This window comes from Centruroides vittatus, unplaced genomic scaffold, assembly GCF_030686945.1.
Source record: "Centruroides vittatus isolate TY-2023 unplaced genomic scaffold, ASM3068694v2 contig_120, whole genome shotgun sequence".
Classification (NCBI taxonomy): Eukaryota; Metazoa; Arthropoda; class Arachnida; order Scorpiones; family Buthidae; genus Centruroides; species Centruroides vittatus.
This window is the reverse complement of record NW_027120768.1, coordinates 1,619,940-1,641,266: the sequence shown is the minus strand read 5'-3', so window position 1 is coordinate 1,641,266 and position 21,327 is coordinate 1,619,940. Positions and strand designations below refer to the sequence as shown.

At 34.6% G+C, this 21,327-nt stretch overlaps 1 protein-coding gene across 2 annotated transcripts in view; it reads right to left on the bottom strand.

Moving 5' to 3' along the window:
- LOC136984647 (regulation of nuclear pre-mRNA domain-containing protein 2-like) overlaps positions 1-21,327 on the bottom strand; it is a 59,527-nt gene that overhangs the window by 6,005 nt on the left and 32,195 nt on the right. For both annotated transcript variants that reach the window (XM_067281728.1, XM_067281718.1), the window contains exons 3-7: positions 21,163-21,292; positions 20,977-21,077; positions 4,224-4,273; positions 4,014-4,140; positions 2,559-2,734 (exon numbers count right to left, since the gene is read on the bottom strand). In XM_067281728.1, the coding sequence (XP_067137829.1) occupies positions 2,559-2,734; positions 4,014-4,140; positions 4,224-4,273; positions 20,977-21,077; positions 21,163-21,292 (584 nt within the window). The remainder of the gene's footprint in view (positions 1-2,558; positions 2,735-4,013; positions 4,141-4,223; positions 4,274-20,976; positions 21,078-21,162; positions 21,293-21,327) is intronic.

The window sequence follows — 21,327 nt, the reverse complement described above, 5'->3', positions numbered from 1 at the left end:
AATGTACCCAATTTGATTTTCCTGTGAAATATCAACAGTTAAAGATTTAACCTAAAAACAGGTTTTGTCTGAAAGGAAAACCACTAAATATCATTGAAATAAATCTTCATATCTCTTTGAGCACTCCAGTAGTCACAGTGATAACATCAAGACTGTAGAGAATCACCTGCCATATACATTGTTTTACTGTCACACTGGTGACGATTGCAATGATGTTGGCAATGTATAGTTTTAGTGGAATGCCACTGTCAAAATTTGTAACACTCACAAAGCTTGTCTGAGTGACTTATGGGGACTTCTTTCAAATGAAGCTTGAACTTTCCCACCATCTCCTCTGCTACTCTACGGCCACCATCGTGTCTCTTTAACATACTTCCAGCAGCTAAAAATGTATCATACCATTTCTTTATGCTTTTAGCAGTTGGTGCAACAGGGTTTAAACACTTGTCTAAATTGTCTTTGCATACTATCAACAGATTTTAACTTAGCACATTAGAGCACAACTTGTACTTTTTCCAGTGTTCGTGCCAGACAGCACTTGTTTCTATTGTATATCTTAAACCATTACCTTTTACAGCCAATTCAAATCGAGTATATTCGAGAGAAATACCCTGTAAAAACTTTTAAACATTTAGCTTATTAATTAATTTAAAATATCTTTATCAAGACTATTATTTTATAGATAATAGATTTAACTTTTATGAGATCTTTCTTGTAAGAATCTAAAATCTCGAAAATATAAACCTGCTAATCCTAAATGGCAATTTAGCAATATCAAATGACTCTTCGAAACAACTTTTAAAAACTCCTTAATCTATTTCCTAGGATTAATGCTTTCAAAGTGTTTTTAACTTCATTTTCAAATTCCTTTCCACCAGTTAGAAATTCAAATTACCAACGTTGAACATTTTTGCGGCAGTTTAATATCACCACAGTGATTAAACTGCCACATCATAGCTCTTCTAGATCTTAACTTAGGCTCTATAATTTCCTTTTATAAACTTGATACATATTGCTTACATATGTAAAACATAATTTTGCTGAGTAAACTTGGCCACTTCTGAATTATAAGTTACATTAATATGCTCAAGCATTTCTGGTTTAAAGTTAGAACCTCTCTCAAATTATGCTTTATTGAAGAATAGATTTAACATAACTTTCTAAATGTCACCAGTGCTTTTGGGTTTGTCACCCCCTCTTCACTTTATAACAGTAGTAAATTAAATTCTTATCTTTGGGTCTTCCAAAGAATTTGAACATGCTCACTGAACTGCAACATTTGAATTCTTTGGTAGACCTTTGGTAAAATTTTGAAAGAATTTGTCCTCCAATAAAGCAAAATTTAACAAATGTAAAAACTGTTGATTCAATTAAGAATAAATAAAACAAAATTAAATGTCCTGGTTACATTTTCTAGTTTCAAACTGGAAATGTTTGGAAAATGTAATTCCAATATTAAACGAAAAATATTTGGCTGTGTCACATCACTTTTTAAATCAGAAATGTTAAACTTTAATAGTTTTAAATGTTCAGACCATTCTAACAAGTAGTCAAAATTAACGGAAGAGAGTTGAAGAAAAAGTTAAAAGTACATTAAAAATGCTAATCTAATTGAATAAATTGACTGCTTCTTTATTTATAAAAACCTAAAATCATTTAGTGTATTCAACAAAACGTAGTTTAATTTTTATTTTACTACTCAATTTCATTACTTAAACATATTTTAAAGATAATATATTACCTTTTGTTTCCATAAACATTTAAAATTAATAATAAATAAATAATACTCAAAGTATTAACTAGAAATAAAATCAATTATTGAAATAGTTTACACATTTGTATCAATTTGACATCAATCTTTCATTTTTATAATAGGACAATGAAACATTCTGTGTTAATGAGCAAAGTTTCATTAAAAAGTTAGAGAAAAAGTGACTTTCGTGTAAAAAACAATTACATATTTACTAAAACCTCCAAAAAAAAGACATGAAACTGACAAAATATTCTTATGACAAATTTTATATCACAGAGTGTCTTTAATAGTGAATACACAAACAAACATTTCTATCTCTAGCTTAAATTTCTTTGTTATTTTCTACACTCGAGTCAGCCTCTTAAGAGCATATTATAAATTAATTGTAAACAATAATTAACAGTAAGACAAAGGAAAGTGCTATAATTTAATGAAGAACAAAAGAAAAAATAATTCACACCGCGGTATCAAGGGCCAAACTTCTACACCTCGTACAGCACAAGACATTTTATTCTTTTTGAATTTGGAGTTTTCCGGTAACATAACTGACATCCTTCTTAAGCAATATCACTTTGTTTTTCTGTAAGAAGTCTGCTTTTGCTCAAACATTGGTGTCGATGAGTATGTGAACAACTTGATGAGCAGGATACAGTCTTATTTTATTAGATAAAATAAAAATGTTTTTCTATTCTCAAGAATAACATTGTTATTATAAAATGTTTAAGGTGATAAAATTTTAAATGTATAAATAATAAACTTAGTACAAAAACTATCAAAAATGATACAGACTTTAAAGATTTCTTACATTTGCCACTACTTTCACTTCACCATTCTGTGCATTATAAAATGTTTCTCCTTTCTCCAAAAGTTCAATCAATTGTGTTCTTTCATAAAGTTCTTTTTCTACAATTTGAATATATTCTTGGAGACAACGAACAGCTTCGTCGAATTCATGAACGATTTGCTGGCCATGCGTCCTATCTATTATGGAACGAATAAAATAATATTAAAATTATCAAACACATTATATTAAGTTAATCAGTTCTAATCTTTCTTTTTAAAATTTTCTTTAAATTGTTTACAGTTCATACAAATTTTAAAAGGAAGATTTATCATATAAGACCCCTTTCATACAATTTGGTTTGAAACTGTGGCCATGAATAGCCATGGTACCATAAATTGCTGCCAACCGATGATTTCTATGGAATCTTTTACACAATATGGTCATGGCAGAATGACATATGTGGCAGTTTAGGTCGGTTGGTTGGTTGCAGTTTATGCACTGTAGCACAATGTTATTTGCCATATACAGTTGATATTACTATGTCCACACCCTCCTTCAAACATTCTTTTCACAATTTCTTAGCGCCTACCTCCTGTAATATACATTAACCTTTCTGTCAATTAAAATAGAGTAAATTATGAAGTGGATGCTGAATCACTAATAAATTTAATTCAACAAAGACCTGTTCTGAGAGAAAAATATATACCTCAAATTTTAACAGTAAATCAGTGGAATTGAATCTCTTATTTTAGAATTTTGATGAAGAATTAAAAACTTGAGATAAGGCAGAAAATGTTCTCACCATACTTGTATCTATATTTACTGGATGAATCTAATAAATTCTTTGATTTTTTTTAATTTTTATAATAATAAATATGGTTACATGACATCTTTTCTCTGTGGTCCATCACAAATGAGCAAACAAATTGAAGATATTAAAATATTATATGTACAGTCACCATGAGTAGACATGGTTAGGTACAATGCTTACATATGGCACCATGGCTTGCCACTGTTACAATTCAAACTGAATTGTACAGAAAGGTGCCTAATATATCATAATACGGAAGAAAACTTTACTTTTTCTACATTAAATGTGTTACAATGGATAAAACATTATTTAAAATGTTAAAAGTGTAAATTAAACAAAAAATAGAATATAAAATTAATTTTCACAAATAACTTTGAAGTTAATGAAACCAAAACTGAGAAAAAGTACATGTGATTGCCAGAAAGATTTGTTTGTCGGCCGAAAAGGTACGGAAGAACAAATTTGGCACACAAAAAGTGATTTAAGCATTTCAAAGCACTACATGTAGAAGAGTGAGTTGTCCAAAAGCTATCTCCAGTCTGGAACATTATGAATTATTCTATATCTGTTATTTCTGAATGAATGGCTGCTATTTCTTCCTCAAATTAAAATATGATTAACTATCTTAGAGCAAACATGTTTTAGAAAACAAATTTAAAAAGTACCTTTCAGTTGGTAAATTATATCGGATGAAGAACAGTCGAGTTTAGATGAGCTGCAGGCAGATAATTTGGTAACACTTTCCAGTTCTATTTTCTTAATTTTCCTTATTTTTTCCATTACTTTTTGAGGCTTTTCAAAATTATAAAAAGGTGTTTGTAAGTTTAAAGTTGTAAATAACAAAATGGTTACATCGAGTATATAAATTAACATACCTTGAACTCAGCAACAAATTTGTGAGATACAGATTGAACTTTCGGATTAGCTGTGGAACGGACAATATATATAAATTAATTTCTTTAGTAATTATTGTAAAATATAATTAAATTACACTATTTTCTGTAAGATCCACAAAGCATTTAGGCAGTTCAATAGATATTTTACAGTAGTGGCCAAAAGTAGAGCTACCCTTGACACGTTTTAAAAATGCAACCTCTATTTTGTTCACCACCTACTACATAATTAATGTTGTGATAGTTGAAAAGAGCACAAAAAATGAGTCAAAATACTCAATTAAATCAAACAGATTTTATTTTAAATCCGATTTACAAAAGAAAAACAAAGTTTTTATATTTTACACTATGACAAAAGTAGAGCTATCAGAGGAAGCATGCAGATTTGTCCAGTATTTTCAGACTAGAGCTTCTAATTACTGCATCACGCCTATGTTCCATTGAATCAACTAAGTTGTCTGAATGAATACAATTATCAAATGATATCAAACAAAGAATGGTAGATATGCGTTTGAAGAATAAAAAGACCTTTACTGAAATTGGTTAAATCTTTAATGTGCATAACACTGTTGTCGCAAAAGTGGTGAAGTGTTTTCAAATATATGGGACCATTGTTTCTGCCAAAAAGTCAGGTAGACCATGAAAAACAACACCACAGTTGGATTGTTTGATCAGGCATACGAGTGCAGCCAACCCCTTGTTTGACTGCTTCACTTATTAAACATGAAGTGGGTAACCCAGATATAAGCTTAAGAACTGTATGAAGACGTTTGACTAGTTTTGGATTACATGGGAGACGACCAGCAAAGAAACCACTCATCTCTGCAAAAAACAAATAAAGTTAGAGTTTGCACATGAACACATCACTTGGACTGAATTAAAATGATCTGAGGTGTTATGGATTGATGAATCTAACTTCAATGTCTTCTCTAGTGATGGTATACAATATGTCAGATGACCAGTGAACATGAGATATGACCCAAAATACACAGTTCCTATAATAAAGCATGGTGGTGACTGCATAATGGTATGGGGATGTTTCTCTGCAAAGGGAATCGGTCCAATTCGTAGAATTAATGGAACAATGGATCAAACCATTTATCGGGACATATTGCAGAATCAAATGCTTCCTCATGCACGTCGTTCAATGGATCTTCCAACAGGACAAGGACTCAAAACACCCAGCAAATTTGGTAAAGCAATGGTTTTAACAGAAAAGGGTAAATCTTATGACATGGCCAGCCCAATTGCCAGACCTCAACCCTATAGAGAATCTTTGGGATGAAGTTGAGTGCCATATATGCCAGCATACATATTCGAATCTAGATGAATTGTGGTCTACCATTCAAAAAATATGGTATGAGACTCTCAAACCACTGCTTGACAACTTAGTTGATTCAATGGAATGTAGATGTGATGCAGTAATCAGAAGCTCTGGTTATGCCACAAAATACTAATATTTTGTCCTAAAAATACTGGACAAATCTGCATACTTCCTTTGATAGCTCTACTTTTGACTTAAAATAAAACTGGTGTTGGGAAAAAACATCACTTCATTGTGTCTGTACATAATAAGAAAATACAACACGGTTTTGATATCTCTAGCAAATTATTGACACTGAAACGGCAGTTGATACTAATCTAACTAAATAAAAGATTCAACTAGCCTGGTGTTGGGAAAAAACGTCACTTCATTGTGTCTGTACATAATAAGAAAATACAACACGGTTTCGATATCTCTAGCAAATTATTGACACTGAAACGGCAGTTGATACTAATCTAACTAAATAAAAGATTCAACTAGCCTGGTGTTGGGAAAAAACGTCACTTCATTGTGTCTGTACATAATAAGAAAATACAACACGGTTTCGATATCTCTAGCAAATTATTGACACTGAAACGGCAGTTGATACTAATCTAACTAAATAAAAGATTCAACTAGCCTGGTGTTGGGAAAAAACGTCACTTCATTGTGTCTGTACATAATAAGAAAATACAACACGGTTTCGATATCTCTAGCAAATTATTGACACTGAAACGGCAGTTGATACTAATCTAACTAAATAAAAGATTCAACTAGCCTGGTGTTGGGAAAAAATGTCACTTCATTGTGTCTGTACATAATATAAAAACTTTGTTTTTTCTTTTGTAAATCAGATTTAAAATAAAATCTGTTCGAGTTCATTGAGTATTTTGACTTTTTTTGTGCTCTTTTCAACTATCACAACATTAATTATGTAGTAGGCGGTGAACAAAGAAAGGTTGCATTTTTAAAACACGAGTCAAGGGTAGCTCTACTTTTGGCCACTACTGTACATCAACACAATCCATAAACTACTATAGATTTCCGAACTTAACGGAGATAGCATAAATTGCTAGATTATTTTGGCCTATATTAATGCTAACTTCAATTAATTAATATCAACATTTGAGTTAATTACTGCCATTTTATATAAACATTAATAATTAGAAAATTAATTTTAAATTTAATTAAATCATTTATAAAATTCTGAAGGGTGAGATCGGTCAGGAGTGCAACTCAAACACAATACGTGCTTGTTGAAATTAATATATAGCTTCAGTTTATATTAATTTAGACTTACTATGCAACTGTCCACAAGCTTTCTTCCACAATTCCAAGAAAATTTTCCAATTTAATTAAATTCAAAATTAATTTATTATTATTAATGCCTATATAAGATGAAGGCATCATCATCACTGCCTACAACTGAACCAAATTTCAATATTAATTAAGATTAGCATTACTATAGTCCAAACTAATTTGGCAATTTAAGTTTTTTTAATACTTTTTTATATTTTAATGACTAGGTTACAGTAATAAGAGGATATGAAACAAAATATAAAGTGTTATATACAGTTGGAGTTTAAATACAGAACAATACAGTACAAAAACAAAGTACAAAACAATACGGTTCAAAATAGAAAGCAGATACAATTGAGGTAGCGTATGTGCAATATTTACAGTAGGACTAGAGCAGAGGCGATGAAACAGGAGGAAATGAGAAAGGAACTACTCTCTTGTGGTGGTGAGTGCAATGTATTCATATACGCACAAGATTTACAAAGGCTGAATATAGTTCTTTGTGTTTAAAGAGGTCTAGCTGTTGGCATGGCCAGGAAATGTTGAGTTTTGCTGCAGTGAGTTCAATTTCAAGTCTTTCTTTTTGTAGACAGATAAATCTGTAAAGATAATGATCGGGGCCATCCACCTCCTTACAGATGGCACAAAGAGGATTCCATTTTCCCGTAAACCGGTTTAGATAGCAGGAGAACCTCCCGTGACCGGTAATAAACTGCGTGAGTAGAGAATTGTTGTTAATCCAGGTATAGCTGCGGTGCTCGGTGATGTTGGAAATGAAGTGGTAGGTTTGGTTGCTATGATTAACCCCTTCGTACCCGCAATCGAACTGAGTTCGATCGGTTTACATAGTGTTACACAGAAAATGGTGTTTTAGACCCTCGGAGAAAAAAAATCGGCGAAAAAAAAATGTTTTTTTGGACTTTCGGATGTATTTTCAGTCCCCAAATTTTTTGAAAAATTTTTTCCCGCGCGAAAAAATTTTATTGCGATTTTAATTAACCCTTAATGATGGGCAATTAACGCTTAATTGTTTTTTTTATGGGATTTTTTTATAGAACTTTATTTATCCTTCTAAACTTCTAGCGCACCGATTTTACTTCGGTAAAGTTATTTAAAGCTATTTTCTGATGTAAAAAACAACATCCGATAGTTTTTTAATTTTTTTAATTAATAGATTTTTTTATAATTACGTTTAATTAAGTCGGGGGGGTCGGAAATTTCAATTAAAATCGTAATTTTAAAAAAAAAGTTTTGAAATATCCGCCATCTAGTATTCACCCTACTTTTTACCCTTCTCCTCCCGAGAGTTTCATGAGAATGTCCCGCGAAACACGACACCAGCTGTTCTCAAGGTCATCCAGCTGTGTAAACAATGACTCATCAGTGTCAAGTTTCGCGCTAAGGCGAGAAAAAGGAAATTGTACTTTGAAGTGTTTTCTTCAAAATTAACACATTTCTTTCGTTTTTTTTTCGTTTTTAATATTTTTTAATGTAATTAAACATAATTAATTCAAAAAATTTTAAAAAAAAGCGCAGCGGAAGGGGTTAAGTTGCCAGGAGTTTTGCCAGTGGTGAAGAACATCATTATACAGAAGACTAATGATTTTGTGGTGGCTGATTTTGTTGTAAATGGGCTGCAGTGCACTGTTGTTAGCGGCTGCCTTCGCCAGCTGGTCTGCTCTCTCATTTCCAGCAGTACCTTGATGCCCGCGAACCCAGCTGATGCTGTAACTGTTGGATGAATTCTGGGTGAGATTTTTGATCGCAACAGTGAGAGGATGAAGCTGCCTGCTGTTGATCAGGTTAATGGCGGACTGGCAATCAGTGAGGATGGCAATCTGTTTATTAGAGGAGTTCTGTTCAGACCAGCTTATTGCCATGTGAACGGCCTTAAGTTCAGCCTGAAAAACACTGCAAAGATTATCAAGCCTATACATTTGGTGATGGATCTCGTATTTATCTTGGAGTACAATGGAAGGCGCAGCCAATGTTTTCATTAATTCCTGAGCCGTCCGTGTAGATTTCCAAGTCAGGGTTGATAGGCATGTCAGTGCTGATGTAGTTGTGGATGTACGGGGGAGTAAGGTCGGTGACTGGATTCATTCTCTCATAATTAGCGGCAGGAATGTTGCATGTGATAGTACAGATATCATGACCAGTTTTGAGCTTCCAAAGCTCATGCCTGGCTAGGATAATGTTGGTGATAGGCGGTTTATGAGTAATGACTTGTAGACTCCTGTTGGGCGTGGTTCTGTAGGCCCCAGAGATAAGGATCAAGGCTTTACGTTGAGACGATATTAATTTCCTGCTTGGGTGTACCTTTTTGGCAGCCCAGCCCCAGCTGCCACCTGCATAGGTAATGATGGGAATAAAAATATATTCATAAATGATGCTAACAACATCAGATTTTAGGCCCCATTTCTTGTGTGCAACTTGAGAAAATGCTTGGAAAATCATGTTGGTCTTGTTAGTTATATGTTTTATATGTTCGTCCCAGTTCAAGCGGTGGTCAAGCCAGACGCTGAGATACTTGATTGTTTTTTCCACTCTGATGGACTGATTATTCATTCGGATTGTTGGTGTGCAGAGGTAGAAATTCGTTTGTCCAGGCTTATTGAAAACAATACAGGTGGTCTTAGCAGGATTAAACTTAAGCTTATGCCCAATGCCCCAGTTATGGATTTTATCGAATGTTTCCTTGCCTCTTTTCTCTAGCATTGCCCGGGAATTGCCGCTGATCAAAATGAGGACATCATCTGCATAGGCAGTAATGTTTTCTTGGCCAAAGTCCTCTGTTAGAAAGGAATTGAAGGTGAGGTTCCACAGGAGTGGTCCACAGACCGACCCCTGTGGGCACCCACAGACAATGTTTCTTTCTACGTGATGTGACCCATGCTGGAGAAGGGCTTTCTGGTTGCTCAGGTAATCTTTGGCAAGGTAATAGATGTTAGCTGGACAGTCAGTTTGCTTAAAATGGTAGAGAATGAGTGGCCACCAGGCAGAGTTGAAAGTCTTGGAGATGTCAAGGCTGGCGGCCAACACATATTTGTTCATACTGAGAAGGCATTTGATATTTTCTGTGGCATGGTGAATGGCGTCAGCAGAAGACCGTTGTTGGCGAAAGCCGAATTGGGCATCACTAAAGATGTTGTTAGTCTCGATGTGCCAAACCAGGCGGTCTGTCAGTAGACGTTCGAGAACTTTGCCAAAGACTGGCAGCAGGTAAATTGGCCTGGCATCGTTAGGATTACCAGGTTTTGGAATCAAAATTATTTTAGCGACTTTCCACTTATTTGGGAAGATGCCGTTATGTAGGCAACCGTTAAACATGTTGCTGATATGATCAGGTATAAGCCTCCAGATGGTTTTGGCAATTTTGCTGTTGATGTTGTCAATGCCTGGTGCCTTATTGTCCTTTAGAGTTGAGAAGGCGTAATTGATTTCATCATGGCTGAAGTCGGGAGTGTGGCCGGTATGAATAGGTGCGTTCATTTCTTCCCTTATGTTTTTGTGCCAGAGAGTATCTTCGTCAGTACAGTCCTCGATGCAGAAAGAGCTCATTTGTCTATTAATAATGTCAAAGAAACTATTGTTGGTGGACACTGCATCATTGCTGACCAGGACCTGTGTCTTTCTTAGTTTATTAGTACATAGTTTTGTTATATAATCCCAAGGATTAGATGAAGCTGCTGTACAGAACTGCTGCCAGGAATGAATCTTGGCATCTTTGATTTCCTTCTTATATATAGCTTGGTGGTCAAGATAGAGATGCTTAAGGTTAGAGCGGTTGGGTTCTGTTCTGCATTTCTGGTAGTTACTTCTCAGTCTATTGTTGGTTTTGCAAAGCTTGGTGAGCTGATTGGTCCACCAAGGGACGGAGCGATATTTTGTAGTAGTTTTTGGAATAAAGAGTTCACAAGCACGCTGTATTGTTGTAATGTTATGATCAAGTGTGCTACTGGTGTCATCCCTATTATTATGGCAGCAATCAGAAATGTTAGAGTTAAGGAAGTTCTGCATCCTGGTCCAGTCAGCCAGTGCCAAGTTGTAATTGTATTTAGGAAGGGCGGGAGTGCCCGTGGTGCAATTAGTGCTGAGAAGGTGAAATGAGATGTAGGTGTGGTCACTTAGACTGCAGGTAGTCACATCTATCCATGTTTCACCTTGGGCAGAAGTGTAAGTCAGCGGTGAGTGAGGGTTGTTGAGTAACTGGAACCTGTTATGAGCAAAAAATTCCTCAAAGACATCGTCGCATCAGTCTTGTTGTTTGCCGCCCCAGATGGGAGAATGTGCATTGATGTCCCCAAGTAGAATGAAGTTAGCGTTATTAAAATTGTTGATAACACATTGGATGTTGTTTGTGGTTTGCTCCAAGTTAGCCTCTCGAGGACAGTATACATTAATAAAGATGTACCTGTTATTGTTGTGGATGAGCTCATGACAGACAATATATTCATTGGACAAGTTCCTATGGTGCAGAACAGAGAGGTTAAGATTGGTCACAATGGTGATGGCCCAGGGGTATGCATCAGTACCTCTGAGCACGGAACAGAAGGTAGGTAAACAGGTAGTCCTATTATGTGTGAATTGTTTAGGTTTGAGCCATACTGATCACAAATTTAAATTAATTATTAAATGTTTTTATAAATTTGAATTAAATTAATTTTATTTTAACATATTTAGAAAACTTTTTAATTCAGTTCAGTTTTCACGTTTAGAAAACTTCTTAATTCGGTTCAGTTTTCATGTTTAGAAAACTTTTTAATTCGGTTCAGTTTTCATGTTTAGAAAACTTTTTAATTCGGTTCAGTTTTCATGTTTAGAAAACTTCTTAATTCGGTTCAGTTTTCATGTTCAGAAAACTTTTTAATTCGGTTCAGTTTTCATGTTTAGAAAACTTTTTAATTCGGTTCAGTTTTCATGTTTAGAAAACTTTTTAATTCGGTTCAGTTTTCATGTTTAGAAAACTTCTTAATTCGGTTCAGTTTTCATGTTCAGAAAACTTTTTAATTCGGTTCAGTTTTCATGTTTAGAAAACTTTTTAATTCGGTTCAGTTTTCATGTTTAGAAAACTTTTTAATTCGGTTCAGTTTTCATGTTTAGAAAACTTTTTAATTCGGTTCAGTTTTCATGTTTAGAAAACTTTTTAATTCGGTTCAGTTTTCATGTTTAGAAAACTTTTTAATTCGGTTCAGTTTTCATGTTTAGAAAACTTTTTAATTCGGTTCAGTTTTCATGTTTAGAAAACTTCTTAATTCGGTTCAGTTTTCATGTTTAGAAAACTTTTTAATTCGGTTCAGTTTTCATGTTTAGAAAACTTTTTAATTCGGTTCAGTTTTCATGTTTAGAAAACTTTTTAATTCGGTTCAGTTTTCATGTTTAGAAAACTTTTCAATTCGGTTCAGTTTTCATGTTTAGAAAACTTTTTAATTCGGTTCAGTTTTCATGTTTAGAAAACTTTTTAATTCGGTTCAGTTTTCATGTTTAGAAAACTTTTTAATTCGGTTCAGTTTTCATGTTTAGAAAACTTTTTAATTCGGTTCAGTTTTCATGTTTAGAAAACTTTTTAATTCGGTTCAGTTTTCATGTTTAGAAAACTTTTTAATTCGGTTCAGTTTTCATGTTTAGAAAACTTTTTAATTCGGTTCAGTTTTCATGTTTAGAAAACTTTTTAATTCGGTTCAGTTTTCATGTTTAGAAAACTTTTTAATTCGGTTCAGTTTTCATGTTTAGAAAACTTTTTAATTCGGTTCAGTTTTCATGTTTAGAAAACTTTTTAATTCGGTTCAGTTTTCATGTTTAGAAAACTTCTTAATTCGGTTCAGTTTTCATGTTTAGAAAACTTTTTAATTCAGTTCAGTTTTCATGTTTAGAAAACTTCTTAATTCGGTTCAGTTTTCATGTTTAGAAAACTTTTTAATTCAGTTCAGTTTTCATATTTAGAAAACTTTTTAATTCGGTTCAGTTTTCATATTTAATTAATTTTCATATTTAGTCTAATTGTGTAATTTCTAATATTAAAACTGATATTTTTAAAAAGTTAACAGTTAGACATAAGAATCCAGCAATTATTTGTAGGGATCCAGCAATTATCTATCATGTAAAAAACAAATTTTTAGGAATTACAATCAGAGGTTCATTTTCTTGGAGTTTAATATTCTTTAAACTCTTTCTTAATTATATTTAAATAAATACTCAGTAATATAAATTTAAATGTATAGAAATTAATTAAAATGATAATATTATTGATAATAAGTTAATATTAAATAAATAAATGTAATCATATTATATATAAATTTTTTAAATATATTTAAAACTAATCTAATTGTATGTACTATAATATATAACTTGCTTGGCAGCTGCTTCCTGCATGCCGGGTGTGCATATATTTTGAGTCATGCGATCCTTATTTCCAATCAGTTTACAGGGCTGTAAATTGGCCGCAAACATTTATTGTGATTAAAGTTATTGCTGGAAAAACAATAACTTTAATCACAGTAAACGTTTTATTGTCAAATCTTGGGTTAGTAAAAAGGAACTTTTTTCAGTTGGCTACTTCTGAGTTACTTTTTTGAAAATTTTGGCTACAAACACTAAAAGCATCTGGCAACACTGCCTCGAATCAGTGATTGTGCTTTCTAGTGCCTGGACTGTCAATTGAGTTTGGGCGCGTTTTTTTTATGCAGTGCTCGAGAAGTACTTTACAGCTAATCCTCTGAAACCCGTTTCTAAATGGGCAACGCTGCTTGTGACATCATTTCACTACACTTTCGCTGCATAAAAAAACGCGCCCTTTGTTTTCTATTGCCAACTGCCAAATTTTGGATTTCTGTCGTATTACAAAGGTAACACGACAGAAATCCCACATTACATTTACAATAGACATTTACATTTTTGCTATGCCTCATATGTCAAAAGAGAGTGATTGGGTTAGGCATGAGCATCAAAGGGAGCTCCAAGAGACTCTCAAGAGCCAATCCCCACAATGTGAGCAAATCCTATTACAGTGCATGTTCAGGGCCTTGTAAATCACATTGACTTCAACTATCTCACAGAATACAGTGAAGAAATGATAAACTCAGGTTTACAGTTTGATGCAACTCTGTCAGCTATTACTATTAACTCCTGCTCAAATTGCAACAGAGCTTCTCCAGATATGAAAGTCGACAGATCAGGAAGATGTAATCACTGTAAAAAATATCCCTTCAAATTCTCTGCTAGAAATAATATGAATCCTGGAGAAGTACCACCCAAATTGCAGGGTCTAACTTATATTGAAGATGCTTATTGCTCAAATTAATCCAGTAATTACTTTATATAGAATCAGAGGTGCTCAATATTCCTACAGTGGTAACGTGATAAATTTTCACCAGTGTATAGATTCCTATATTACAGAGCTTCCCGTTGATCCTCAATCTTTAGTAACAACAATAGTTTCTCAGAAAGAAATGCATGCTGGCATGGCAGAGTTCCATGCTCGTGCTGATAAGCTGCCAGCCGCACTTAAGTGGCTCAAAACTCATAATATATATTATAGAAACATAAAAATAAGTGAGAGAAATCTCAGAGCTATACCCTCCGATGGCTATATCAGTCAACTTCTTCCCTCTCTTCAGATTGATTCAGAGATAAATTTTGATTCAAATGAACTTGATGAAAGTTTCGTTCCTCTCATCGATACTATTGATCACGAGCATCATATTGCTAGAAGACTCAATTTAGCTTACCCTGAACTTGAAGGAACTCCTATCAATGAATTCAATGAAGAGGGATATATAGCCAGAGCTTTCCCTTGCCTTTTTCCCACTAGAAATGGTGATTATCTCCAACCAAGAACAAAATCCTTGACAAGAGATGAGTACTAAGTTTCTTGTGGAATTCCATGATAAAAGATTTGCCAGAGATCTCCGATTTTGCTTCTTTGCAATGAATTCGATGATGCGACACCAGGCACTGCATTTTTCTGGAATTTATATACATCGTGCTAATACGTCATATATAATACGTTGAATTTATATACGTCTTATTCATTCGAATGTTGAACAAGTAAGGGAATGATCCAGATGAATCAGTAATGATCCAAGTTTTCTTCAACAAATCATGGTCTATACATCCAACCTTAGATCAACAAAGCCATATTGGAGCTCTCAATGTTCTGAACTTTTAGCAATGGTTGAGCAATTTGGTTGTCTCTCCGTTTTTTGGACACTCTCAGCTGCTAATTATCATTGGCCCCATCTTTTCAAATCGTTAGCTCCTGATCGTGACCTTTCTTCGATATCAGACATCGAGCGTCAAACTCTCATGCACAATAATCCTCTCTTAGTCTCTTGGTTCTTCCAGCGTAGGAGTATTATTTTCATGGAGAAAGTTTTGAAGCCAATTTTTGGAGTGACCGATTTTTGGTTTAGATTTGAGTGGCAACATAGGGGTAGTCTTCGTTTGCATGGAGTTCTTTGGCTGAGAGATTGCCCCATACCTAACACAGAAAATTTCTCTGACGAATCGAAAGAACAAATCAAGGCATTTTTCGATAATCTTTGTGTTGCCATCAATCCAATATCTTCAGATGATAGACCACAAATCCATCCATCGAGAAGACTTTTCAGTGATGTTGCTGAGGATGATAGGCTTCAAGATCTTGGCCATCTGATCAACACATTTCAATTGCACACAGTGTGTAGTAGACAGTGTCTCAGAGAGAAAGGTAGGAATAGACAATTGAAATGTAGGTATGATTTCCCCAAGCCTCTCCATGAAACGTGTGACATAGCTTCTCCCAATGGTTATCCTCAATTTATTCCGAAGTGGAACAATGCTTGGTGTGCCAGATATAATCCTCTTCTCACTCAGATATGGCGAGCCAACACTGACTTCACCCCAATTATTAGTCAGCAAGCTGTTCTAAATTATGTCGCCAAATATGCATCCAAAGGTGAAACAGCTTCCACATCCTATAAGAATGTATTGAATGTCATAGTGACTAGCCAAACTGGTGATACTCAAGCAAAGTCTATAGTTCAGAAAATGATGATATCAACATTAGGTAAGCGGAACTATTCAGCTCAGGATGTCATGCATGTTACAATGGGCTGGCCTTTATATCGTGCATCAACAGATTTTATCTCTCACAGTGAGGGATGATGATTGAAGGTGTTTTGATCCAACAAGCTGATGAAAATGTTCTGATTTGGCAGAGTATAGTTGAAAAATATCAGAATAGACCAGATTTTCTACCATAGTTATCATTGATTGATTTTGCAAAGAGGTGGTATAGAAGAGGTTAAAGGTTCATTTGTCGTAAGAAAGATGCAGGTGTCAGAATTTTTCCACGAATCAAGCTTGATACAGATCCTGACAAACAAGAGCAGTTTTACAAACTCCAATGCATTCTCTACATTCCATTCCATGGTGAGTTCTGTAGTATTCTTGATAGAATTGGGTGTGAAACATGGTTTGAAGCATATAAGAGGAGTGGCATTGATGCGGTAGAACAATTACAGTTTCCACAGCCAGAGGAAGAAGGCTTCCTTCCTGAGCGGATTAATAACGACAATATACAGGAGCCATTTATGATTGCCACTGGCTTCAGAGGTACTGCTGTCGACACAACCTTAGGCCATAGATTGGTTGATTTATCTCATGATTGAAATTCCATGTCCTCTTTTATTCTGACTATGAATGATGTTTCTGAGCTCTTGAAGACATAAGAATGCTTGAAGAAGGCGAGCAGAAATAGCTGACTGTCCCATGTTAACTTTTCATCTGACCAACATTTAGTTTTAGATATTGTTGATAACCAAATAAAGTCTCTAACCCTTCAATTTATTCGTTGTGAGAAGAAACTGGTTATTCAAGGTAAGGCAGGGTCTGGGAAAAGCACTGTGATAAAGGAAATTGTTTGATAGGTCAGTTTAGCTATAGGACCTGATGCTATAAAGGTTTGTGCCCCCACTGGAACAGCAGCGATCAATATTGATGGCTTTACGATTCATTCTCTTCTTCATCTTCCTATCGTTAGTACAAAATTTCGATCTCTAAATGGAGAAGCTGCACAGAGGTTCCAGAACGAGATGAAGTTGCTCAAATTCATCATCATCATCGATGAAATGTCAATGATTGGTGCAAGAATGCTTTACATGATCGAGAGAAGATTGAGGGAGATAAACCCCGAGAAAGATGAGCCATTTGGTGGATTCTTTATCTATTTGTTTGGTGATTTTTGTCAGCTTCCTCCTGTTAAAGATACTCCTCTCTACTTGAGTGTTTTTTACGATGTAATGTCCCAACAAGGTAGATTCGCATTTGATTCTTTTGAGAAGTTCATTGAACTTAGTAATTCTCATAGACAAAATAGTGCAGATAGTTCCTTCACAGATGTCTTACAATATCTAGCTTCGGGTGATTTCTCTGATACAGATATGAACACTGACGACAAGAAATCAAGCCTATTTATCCAGAGATGAACTTGATCAGTTCCAAACGGCAGTAGAGCTATATCCAACAAACAAAGCAACGAAGACTACTTGCAGTCAACTGGATGCCCTCTTGCTTATATAGCATATGAAAACACTCCAGATATTGCCCTCTCTTCGTGCAAAGATGATTCAGCTCTTGGTCTCTCCAAGTACTTGAATCTCTCAGTTAATGCCAGAATCATGCTGAGAGTCAACTTATGGTGCAAGGAGGTCTCGTCAATGGTTCACTAGGAACTATATGCTACATTATATATGTTCCTAATGCTCACCCTCCAGCACTTCCTCTGTTTATTTTAGTGAAATTCGATAGCTATCAGGGACCTTTCATCTATAGTAATCTGTTTCCAATAATCCCCATAACACGCTCTTCGAACGATGGCAGTATATTGCGATCTCATAGACAGTTTCCCTTTACCTTAGCATACTCAATGACTATACATAAATCATAGGGTCTTCCAAACAACTCTTCCAAAAATCAAAATAGATATAGGGAAAAAAGAGACATCTATCGGTCTTACCTATGTTACATTGAGTCAAGTGAAAAAAATAACTGACTCAGTATTTTTAAAGAGTTACAATAAAGATCGCTACAAGTCAATCTGTAAGTCAAAGGCCCATAGTGATAGACTGAATTTTATGAAATGTTGGCATAGCAATTAATTAATGGCTTATTCTGACCTTATATTTGTACCTCAAATGATCCAATACAAATCAAATATATTGTTGAAAACGAGTGATTCTTTGTTTCTTTTTTCTCTCATAATCTAGAAAATAAAGGTGCAAGCAGCTTTGTTCAGACTACACGCTGATGTAGTGTTACTTAACTAACATAAAACTTCTTGTACTTTGAACTAAAATGATAGGCAAGCAGTTCTCATTGGGTTACCTGGTAATATACTTCATTTTTTGTATTTTTGAATTTTCGTGGGCGCCAATCGATTTTCTGGTGCAGTCAAGAGCACTTTTGGTTGGCTGTAGAGTTCTAACATAACCCTTCAAAAATTCTAATAAGTCATTCAATGGAGGAATATCATCACCCTTAAGTGAGCGCTCCCACCAGCCTCTGGTTGGTGCATCCAATTTAAATTGAATAATAAACATAAATAATATGCTCGAGAACTCGTCTACATTAAAATTTAGAGCTTGTAAGTGCTTTCTCAGCAGCTGCAATATATGTGCAACAAATTGAGAAGCAGACTTGGTGATGGAGATACTGGATGCATTGTTATTTCTCAGGTCATATTTTTGAAAATTCAAATTAAAATGTTCCTATTAGATTAGTTTTCTTTATATTTAAGAAAAATGTGACTGATTATTATTATTTTTAAATACTTTTTGAGAGATTTTTGTTAATTTTCAATGTTTATTTGCATAGTTTGTTACATAAAGGTTTTTTCAATTTATGTAAGTTTAAAGTTATGCTTGAAAAAGAATAACTTTAACATGAAGACTGAGTGATTTTAAGTCTGGTTAGTCTGACTCTAAGTCTGATTAGTTAGAGTGATTAGAAGAGCTAGGTGAATACCGTAAAATACGTTGATTTTTGTCTAAATTTTGATTTTGTTGATTAAAGAGCTTTCTGTAAGATTTTCTTAATTTTTATTTTTTATTAACCCTCAATACCAAAATAATCCCGGAATCGACTAAGTAGAATCCCGAAATCCCAGGATTAGAAATAAGGGCCAGGATCGAATTCCCTAGTTGTGAGTGAATGGGATCCTTTCATCATCATCAGGTTGGTCTTCGTCATGGGAGTGGACTTCGAGTGTTTCTTGGGAGTGGTAAAACCTGATGATTAATTTACGGGTGAGCTTGGGGTACCCATGGTCCATGGCTATGCGATGAGTACGTCTCAGTTCGGTGTGAGAGCTTGCTGTGTGGACAAGTGTGTGTGTGCTCTTCTAATTAAGGCATTATAAGCTGCAATTTTATATTGATGTGTGTCACAAGACTCCACCAGTATGTATATGGATTCTTCTTCCGGTTTATGGTACACCTCGGTATGGATTGCCGATCCTTCAATTCTAATGCTAATGTCGAGAAAAAGGACCTCCATAGGGTGCGTTTATCAATATCAATGGTTAAACCATACAGGTTGTCATTAACAGAATCAGCAAAGGCTGAGATGTCTGAAGATGTCTTCCATTGAATGATTATATTATCTATGTACTGTATGTACCTCCTATACAAAATGATGCTGGGGAGGTAGCAAAAGAGGATCTTGCATTCCAGTTGTCTTATTACCATCTCACACAAGTCTCCTGAGACAGGGCTTTCCATCAGGACTACTACTCTTTGTTCGTATATTGTACCATTGAATTGAAAAACGAATTGGAACATAATAAATGTGCCATTCCTAGCGCTTGCTGATGTAAGCTTTTATCATTCACAATGTAGAATAGGATATCCCTGAAGGCACAAATGCTAGGCAGGAGTTGAATCGAAGGGTATAAGGATTTAAAGTCCAATACCGTGAGAAATTGTGGAAGAAAGTTGATTTCTCTGAGGAGGGTTAATAGGTCCACAGAGTTATTTATAGTACAAATGTACCCCTCTAAGTGTGGAAAAAGTAACTTGTGGGTGAGCTTCTCAAGCTTGTGTGTCAGTGCCCTCACTTTATTGACAACAGGGCGTAGTTGTTGTCCCTGTTTGCAAGTTTTAGCAAATGCAAATAGCCTAGGTGTGTCAGGAGAGTCAATCAGGATATTTCCCCTATTTCTAGGCGTTTAGCCAATTTGGTAGTGGCGAACCACTTAACCCTCAATTGTAACTTGTCCACCACATTACTGTCCACGGTCTCACATTGTGTTGAATTAACGTACTCTAATAACAGCCATCATGTATAGTGCATCTCACAAGGTCAAAAGATTTGTTCTTGTCGGCCCTGACCAACATGATCCCGTTTTGCTGCATCCAATGGTTTGTGCATTGTAATTTTGTTCTCAACTGCATTATTTTGCAAGGGTCCTTTGTATTTTTAATTCTGTGCATGGCCTTCCAATGGTAATATTCCTTTCGTGTGTCTGGTAGGCCTATCAGTAGAGTCTCCAAGTCAGGGATGAGGTTCAAATTCCTGGTCATAGGAGGGGGTGTGAACATAGGTTCATAACATAAAACTTCTACTACAAAGTCAGGTAACTGCAAGTCATCCCATACAATAAATGGGAACCTGGGGTGTTCGTGACCTTTAGGCACTTGGAATCTTAGGATCCATTGTAGTTTTCTGTGATAGCATCTCCTAAACATATTCAAATTTTGAATATTGTTCTTTTTTAATGGCATTCTAATGGAAATTCGTTGCTGCCTGAAGAAGAACCATTTGGAAGGTTCGAAAATGTTTGTGGAAATCTAATTTTTTGTTTCTTTTTTTTAAATGTTAATTTCACACCGGTAACAGGCTTTGAGGTACTGTACATAATTAACTTTACTCCGGTGTTGGGTAATGTGGAATTGTGATTAAAGGATTGTCATGTATTCTACTAAATATAACTGTTAAGTCTTTATATCGAATTTATAGATTACTAATCACACAAATGAAGTTTTGTCTAGATTCATATCTTTTCTCAAGTGAATTTTAAACGTTGATTTTTAAAAAATTTTTTGAATATTTAAACATATTTACATTAAAAATAAGTTCTTAATTAAAAGTACTTACATAAAATTCCACGCAGCTCGTCAATGAATTCCGAACTGTAAACGTTCCTCTGATCCCAGACATTAAAAACACGTTCAACCATTGACCGAATCTTCTCATCTCTTTATTAATGTAAGAATTTTTAAAAAATTTTTTAAAATAAAATAAAATATTTATTTTTAAACCAATTACAAGAATAAAAAATACCTGATCAATAATGTTGCTTCGGCTAGTATTTCTGCAAAAGTTTCTGCAAATTGCGGAGCAGATTTCTTTTTGCATGTCTGAATGACGTCGTTTGCCACGTATAATAAAACTAATCTGTGAGAAACTTTTGCTGTTTAAAGAAAATTATATTTAATTACCTTAAAT